This window comes from Trachinotus anak, unplaced genomic scaffold, assembly GCF_046630095.1.
Source record: "Trachinotus anak isolate AG129_WGS33_773 ecotype Australia unplaced genomic scaffold, CSIRO_AGI_Tana_v1 ptg000018l, whole genome shotgun sequence".
NCBI classification, from domain to species: domain Eukaryota; kingdom Metazoa; phylum Chordata; class Actinopteri; order Carangiformes; family Carangidae; genus Trachinotus; species Trachinotus anak.
This window is the reverse complement of record NW_027273869.1, coordinates 19,094,009-19,102,011: the sequence shown is the minus strand read 5'-3', so window position 1 is coordinate 19,102,011 and position 8,003 is coordinate 19,094,009. Positions and strand designations below refer to the sequence as shown.

The window sequence follows — 8,003 nt, the reverse complement described above, 5'->3', positions numbered from 1 at the left end:
TGTCACAGAGCTTATTTCCTGCACTAATCCCAAAGCCAATGTAAAAATCCCATTGGCTTTTTGTCAAGGCAACCAGGGTGATGCTAACGTCCACTGCTACAAAAATACACCACCCCTGCAGCACTCTATACCTCACCTTCACAGAGTGATGCATTCACCAAACTTTCCAGCCATCATACAGTTAAACACAATGTTCTTTGTAGTAAAGATACAAATAAAACATTTCTTGAGTTTAAAGGTACATTGTTGTCATAAGAAATTGTAGTTTTATTTTTTTCAAACATTGTTGTATAATATAACTACAACTATGAGGACAAGGTGATTATGGAATTAGTGCATTAAATTGTGGCAATTACTTAATATGATAAAGAGTTCAATTGCTACTTATGACGTAAAACCTAATGACGCCGTTATATCCACCCAGCAATTATTGTGTTGCAGCAGTAATTTTAAAACATGGGAGGATGTTGCAAAAACAAAGATTAGTTTGATCTGCACTGAGTCACTAGTTGAGTCACTCAACTCCGAACTGAGTCTCGAGTCCAAGTCAGAGTCACCAAAGAAGAGTCCAGGTCAAGGTCGAGTCCAGTCTCCATTGCCTGAGTCCCACACTGAGTCATCTATCAAACACAAATTACACCTTTCCTGTGTGTGACACAGTTGACAAACAAACGCACTTGTTTGCATATATATGTTAATCACAAAAAGAACCAAAACAGGAATTACCAGTTTGTGGTCGTGTCCTTCCCCCAAACGGCCAAGTTGCTGGAAATGTGATAAGAATCTCTCCTCCCTGAATTACAGCAGTGAATAATGGTCAGAGGTGTTTTAGCAGAACATTATGATGTCACAGCGAAGTTGACCTTTGACCATTTTGGATATGAAATGTTGTCACTTCATTTTATCCATATAGACATTTTTGATAAGTTGTGTCATAATTAGGCAATGAATTTGTGAGTTGTGGCCCAAAAGGTGTTTTGTGAGGTCACAGTCACTTTGAACTTTGACCATACAAATCAAATCAGTTCACCCTCAAGTCCAAGTGAATATTTGTGCCAAATTTGAAGAAGTTCCCTCAAGGCATGACTAAGATATTGCGTTCATGAAAATATAAATTATGTTTATAGGACAACCTGAAAACATGATGCTTTGGCTGTCGCTGGTGTGGAGGCATAAAAAGTTGGAGTAAAACTTTGGAGTCTGAATGGAGTCAATGCTTGAGTCAGAGTCCAAGTCCAACTAATCAGTGCTTAGTTGAGTCACTAGTCCTGAAATCAGGACTCAAGTCAGACTGAAGTCTGAGTCCTGGACTTATACTACAACAATACTATAACACTGAGTGATTGACAGAAGAGATAATCAGGGGAGCAGAGTTTCTGCCACCATCACTTGCACCAGGACTGAAGAATGGGTAGAGTTTTTCAGTGAAGGAGCAGCCAGTAAAGGAGTAGAGAAGAACTGCAGTGTCCACGTCATAAAAGGAGACCAGACCATCCTCATAATCCACAAACACTCTCACCTTTTCAGGAGGTTGGTTGACAGAAAGAGGGACAGGAGGATTAGCAAGTGCAAAGTACCCTTTTCTATCCCTCAGACATATAGTCCAGTAGCCATTCTCTGGGTTTAATGTAATTTCTCCCTTCCTATTGACTGACTGTTCGGCCACTCCCAAAGTCCAGCCAATGTTCCCTTTAACCTGAACATCGTAGTGAAATCTTCGACAAGAGAAACTCTGCTTTCCCAAGACGTTGATTGCTGGGTCAAATTGCTTTGAGTTTTCTGGGAGTTTCTTCCATATGTCACCATGATGTACTTGCTTGCCATCACTGGACAGGATAAGAGCAGGATGTGCTGTATCAGGGTCCAACGTCACGTCCACCGCACTCTGCCGGACTCTCAGCTCGTCTTCCTGCAGCTTCTTCATCTCATGTCTGACCGTCTCTGTCAGCTGATTCACAGCAGTCACCACAGCTGTGCTCACCATTCCTTCATATGATGCTGGACAAATGCTGATCTCGGTCCAGTCTTTGGCGGGTGGAACAGTTTTCAGAGACGAGAAGCTCTGGAGGAAGTGGAGGTGGTCTTTAGAGTGTGAGACCTGATCCACCTCAGTGCGCCATCTCATCAGCTCAAAGATCTCCTGCTCCAGTTCTTGGATGAAACTTTTGGTTCGCTTCTTCTTCGCTTTCTTCTTCTCCTCAATCATTCCGATCAGCTCTGCCTTGGTTTGTTCCAAAGACTGTATCAGATTGGTGAAGACCTGAATGCCAGCTGCCATCTCTCTGTCTGCAGCTTCACTGCTGAGCTTTTCCGAATGTGCGACCTCATGAACCCTCAGTTGTCTCTCCTGGATCATCAGCTGAAGTTTAGAATCCATTTTCCCAACCTCTGCCTTCTTTCCGTCATATTCTTCTTTCAGAGAAACTACGTGGTGAAGTCTGTGACTGGAGTCTGCACAGGAGCGACAGATGGACATTTGTTCATCCTTGCAGTAAAGCTCCAGAAGTTTTTTATGTTCAGTACACACGTTGTCTGCCTCCTTCTCAACAGTATCAAACAGCTGATTAACGTTCAGGCTGCACAATGTTTGATGAAGCTTTAGGTTAGTTGCAGAGTAGATGGTGAAGCATGTCAGGCCTAATGCTAACAGCAGCCAGGTCCTCAGGGTTGTCTGTTTGGGTCCAATGGGAACGTCATAAGAAACTCTCCCTGGTTTGGTTTCCTCGTGTTGCTCTGAGCTGCTGCTGGCTTTCTTTCTAGTTGACTGTCTGAACTGGACAGCCATCTCCGATATGAACTTATTGACCCCAAGTTTATATTTTTTATCCACACGCTCTTTACACATGGGACACTGGTGTTGGGAGTTAAAATTCAAATGCTCTGTGATGCAGTTTTTGCAGAAGTTGTGTCCACACGGTAATGTGACGGGATCAGTGAACACATCCAGACAGATGCAGCACAAGAGCTGCTCCTCAGTCAGCAGATAGCTGGTCGACATGTTGATACTGTGCAATCAAAAAGGAGAGAGAGAAATAATGATATCATGAATTAACCTGTCCATTGGCTCCCATCGTTGAAAGTTTGACAAATACAATTGTGGTCATTATCAGCATACTGTGTGAAATATTAAATACATAAGATCTGAAAATTCCTTACTTTGATGACTTGTAGTTTTACTTTTAGAACACATCACTTTTGCAAAATTTAGTTTTTGAGCCCCTAAAAAAAGAAACTTTTGTAAACGCTGCTGGTGACGTTTTAGTTTGAAAACTCAGTGGCGCCGTTTTAGTCTGGATGGGGAGAAACACAGACCTTTGGAAATTATGACCCAGACGCCCATATCTGCTCTCTGATTGGGTCTTATCAGCCTTGACTACCAGTAGTGAAAGCAACATGGATAATTAAAAGCATTGCTAACCCTGTTGTCTTTGCTAGCAGCTGTTGTTCAGTTAAATTCTGCATTTCGTTGCTATGACTGCCTTTGCTGTTCCTCTTTCGCAGTGTTTTCTGCTAATAAAAAACTGCAGAGAGAGGAAGATGTTGATTATTTCTACTACGGAACTAAAAATGCTCATCTGCATGGACATCATTTTTGTTTTAAAACAAAACATCTGTCCAGATGAGCATCTTAGTGTTAGTGGTGACGTAGCCTTACACTGAACCCAGCTGAAACAACATGAAATACTGAAGGCGAATAAGACAACTACAATTTGAACATTGTCAAATTTTTCCAAAGACCAAAACATATCAAGGAAGATGAAGACAGTTTTAATAATTTTTTAAAATTTAAAAATATGTTGCTCTATGTTTGATGCTATCTGCCTTCCTCTTGTTTTGCATTTCCCAGAATATTCCAGCATGGAAATCCTCAGCAATAACACGAGTTGTATTTATAGCGACAAGCAATTGCCTTCACACACACAAATGCACAAAAAATGTTGAGATATGTTTGACGTTATATAAACAGTTCAAATAATTTTTTCATTTGGGTTCAGTCATTTAGAAGTTTGTCACTGAGCTGTTTGTATCCCGTCCTGCTCAGAGAGAAAAAAAAAAAAAAAAACGACTCAAAAATCTGGTTAGGAATCTTGCTGACTGTTTTATATAATCTCTTCTCTAAATCTCACTTATGAGTATGATTTCTTATCTCATTGTTATGTATCTGAAATGTGCATTTAAATGAATTTAAACATACACTGCTTTTTTGTATGAATACACATCTGAATGTGTAATCACTGAAATTTTGTATCACATTTTATTTTTCTGATCAAGATCTCACTTCACCAAATCTCAACCTGAATTCCTGATTAAAAAAGTATAAATAAAATATAAGAAGTGGCTGTTAAACCTTTATCATCCATAGAGAACAGGAGCTGTCATCTTAAATTTGTGACACAGTGCTGATAACTTTCAAAGTGAAAAAACAACAACAAATTAAACATCTATGTAAATTTGTGAAACCTGTATTGTGACAAATTCCACTTCTTTAGTTTAGCATCTTCATTTTCCCCAAAGTAAACAGGTAACTAACTGTACTCACCTGTGCATACAAAGGGCTCACTGCTGTGTTGCTGAAAATGTGATGAAGTTTGTCCTCAGACACAGAGACTCCGCTGCTCTGCATTTATGCTCAGCTACGACTTGTAGCTACAGAACAAGTTTGTTCACTCCAGCTCTTCAACACAACACCTTCTCTCAGCCCTGGGAGGAGCATTTCTCGTATTTTCCCAAACCTTTTTTTTTTTTTTTTTTTTTCTGCTAAGTGCTAATATAAAAATGATTAATGATGCATTTAGAAAAAGGATTATGATTTCAGGTGGACTTGAGATTATACACACTATTCTACACACATTCTACACATTACAGAAATTCTATACACTAATTATGACACAATTTAACATAAATGTCTAAATGGAAAGAATATGGTCAAAGGTCAACTTCACTGTGACATCATAACGTTGTGCAAAAACACCTCTGACCATTATTATCATATAACTCATTTGACCATATTTCCTGCAACTTGGGTAAGTCTAGTTCTTCGTTAGCTGTACTTATACTTGAAATAGGCTAATATCAACATTGAGATACAGCTGTAATAATTCTCATGGTCGTCCTCTCTGTACTGTTTGGTTGAGTAACGTCCTCACCTGGAAAAGGGTGTCATGAATGAGTCTCTTCTTGTTTGATGAGCTTGTCCTCATTCATACAGATAATGAACTGAGCCACTGTGATGTTCACAGGAAAGTACAAAGAGGTTCATATATTCTGAAGATGAAACCCTGTAAGGCCTGTAAATTCTGAACTCAGGTGTTTATTGAATTGTTCTGTAGGGAAAATACAGTTTTCTTCTTTTGTGTTCTGGGCTTCTGTGGTAGTTTTAAGTGCTCTGTGATACTTTTTCATGGTTTGTTGTGCTATGCATCTCTCAGCCAATCAGCTGATGTAAAAGATAGAGAAGAGAAAGAGAAAGAGAGAGGGAGATTTTATCATGTTACCAAAAACAAAAGATTTAGTGTCCTAGTATGAGCTACAACAGGATTCTGTTCTAAGCTAGTAATATAATATTTGACCTTTCACATAATGTATAAAGAAAAGACTGCAGCTAAGAGGGAGCGAATTGAATTGAAATGTTCAGAGCAAAATTGGTTGTTTCCCCAAGAGAAGTAGAGAAAACACTGGAAGATGGCAGATACTGGGTGTGTGTGTGTGTGTGTGTGTGTGTGTGTAAAAAGCAGGCTTTCAATATGAAACTCGCTTCACTGTGGCAGCAGTCAGCAGTTTTCAGGAGATTCAGGAACGTGTCACTGTTTGGAAAAAAGGGTGAGATTTTCAGAATAAAGGCATAATGTCCTGACAAAAAAAGAGCTGGTAAAGTGGGGAGGGATAAACGTCAATGCAGCGTCATGCAGATAAGAAGTGAGGTTGTTTGGGGGAAGATGGGTGAGAGAGGGAGGAGAATGATACCCCATGTGTCTTGTAGAAAAATCGATGTAAATTGTGGAGTGCATATTGAAAAACTCCACCCAGCGAACATTACACTGCAAAGACAAACAAAAGAAATGGACCCACGGTCTCTCCGGCCTTGTGTAATTTCCCACCGGGGCGTTGATGGGATATTGTTTCGGTTCAGAGCTGCACTGAGGAGTTTCCTCCGACAAATATTGTTGGAGTGATGAGGAGTTTGAGTTGTGACTGCACCGGTTTATAGATGCACAGTAAAACTCTGCTGATCAGACTCTGATAGAAAATGTTTGAGAAGAAGGAGGAGGAAGAGGAGGAGGAAGAGAGGCTCTGAGCCTCTCCTCTGATTGGCTGACTGTTTTCTGAGTTATTTAATATTATTTATATTTAAGATTATCATAGAAAAATTCTAATTACTCAAATTAATTTAATAGATTTCCACACATTAACTTAAATAATGATATTGTAGCTTTATATATCCTGTAATGTGTGAATATAATCTGTCCTCACCTCATGAGTATTGACAGAGTACATTACACATCAACACTTCGGCAGTGATCTGAACCTCTGCCCCTCTTTCTGGGAGGGTAAATCCTAGAAGAAGGTGGGGGTGGAGGGGCCTGGTTGATACAGCTCGAGTTCAGCAGGAGAAACCTGATTATTTTAGCCTGTAAACCTTTAACTGGATTTAAAAAGGCTTTATGAAGTGTGTGAAAGCCTCATGCACATTTACTTTGCTGTTGAATCCCCAGATTCACACACACACACACACACACACACACACACACACACACACACACACACACACATACTTGTACTTCTATCTTTGTGAGGACACTCATTGACATAATGCATTCCCTAGCCCCTTACCCTGACCTTAACCATCACAACTGAGTGCCTAACCCTCAAAAAGTGAGGACTGGCTAAAATGTCCTCACTTTCCCAAAATGTCCTCACTCTGTTAGTAAAATACTTTTTTTGGTCCTTACTATGTAGCAAGTACAAGTATATACACACACACACACACACAACCTGTGCTGGTAATCCAGACTACAGAGAGCTGCTGCTGTATGTTTGTTTTATTATCTGTGTGTGTGTTATGGGCAGGTCTCTGTTGCCATGGCTGCAGGTTGGAAACTGGTTGCTGTACCTCTGAGCAAAGCAGTACTCAGGGTGTAATAAAGAGTAAACACTTACATAAGAACATATCAAACACAGAAAAGACTTGAAATCAACAAAAGACCCTAGAATAGACAAAAATGGTAGTGACCTAAATGTCAAACTAAAGACAAAAAAATGGAAAAATCTCAAACTTAAGACTAGCAAACGGACAAATGTCAAAGTAAAGACTCGAAAACGGACGAATGGCAAAATAAAGACTAGAAAAAAACAGGCAATTTACAAAACTAAAGATTCTCAAACAGACCAAACATCAGAGTAGAAATTAAAGAGAGAGAGAAAGAATATAAAGAAATAACAAACAGGAAGAAAAGCTAATCAGGAGAGATCAGAATGATGGACACAACCAACAAACGAGAGTCCAACTAGAAAACTGTCTTTAATAAGCTGTTCCAGTCTCAAATGCTAATAAAAGGTTTGTGAGACAGAAAATGAAACCTTCCATTCTCCTGCTGTCACACTGCAGTGGGCCTCAGTAAGAGAGTGTGTGTGTGTGTGTGTGTGTGTGTGTGTGTGTGTGTGTGTGTATGTGTGTGTGACAGATATTACCATATCAATGGTTTGCTCTTGAAAGCTTCCACCCACTTCTTCTCTTCCTTTCTGCTGAGACGTAATTGTGGCTTATTATTAGAGAGCACTGTTATCAACACACACACACACACACACACACACACACACACACACACACACACACACACACACACACACACACACAAGCACTTGGGCAATTTGATTCAGCATCTTTTTTCCTCTTTTCTATGTTAGGGGACAAACTCACACCTGGACGCTGCCCAGTGAAACAACAGTCCACGAACCCTTTTAGAAAAAAATATAAATTTTCCATTAAATCTGAAAACATTTCT

At 39.7% G+C, this 8,003-nt stretch overlaps 1 protein-coding gene across 2 annotated transcripts; it reads right to left on the bottom strand.

Moving 5' to 3' along the window:
* Positions 1-239: 239 nt before the first annotated feature.
* Positions 240-7,652, bottom strand: LOC139634912 (E3 ubiquitin-protein ligase TRIM21-like). Of its 2 annotated transcripts, XM_071501654.1 has the most exons (3): positions 4,541-7,652; positions 3,419-3,521; positions 240-3,005 (listed from the first exon to the last, which is right to left on the bottom strand). In XM_071501654.1, exons 2-3 carry the CDS (start codon positions 3,460-3,462, stop codon positions 1,328-1,330), a joined length of 1,722 nt encoding a protein of 573 aa, XP_071357755.1. In that variant the 5' UTR covers positions 3,463-3,521; positions 4,541-7,652; the 3' UTR covers positions 240-1,327. The 2 variants fall into 2 exon arrangements, with proteins under 2 accessions (XP_071357755.1, XP_071357756.1); XM_071501655.1 differs by lacking the exon at positions 3,419-3,521.
* Positions 7,653-8,003: the final 351 nt, after the last annotated feature.

What these genes read in the sequence shown, in the direction of transcription:
- LOC139634912 (XM_071501654.1), bottom strand. Translation starts at nt 3,462, where the DNA reads ATGCAGAATTTAACTGAACAACAGCTGCTAGCAAAGACAACAGG. An exon ending in CTGCTAGCAAAGACAACAGG is followed by an intron (nt 3,006 to 3,418) that starts GTTAGCAATGCT and finishes TTGATTGCACAG; the next exon opens with TATCAACATGTCGACCAGCT.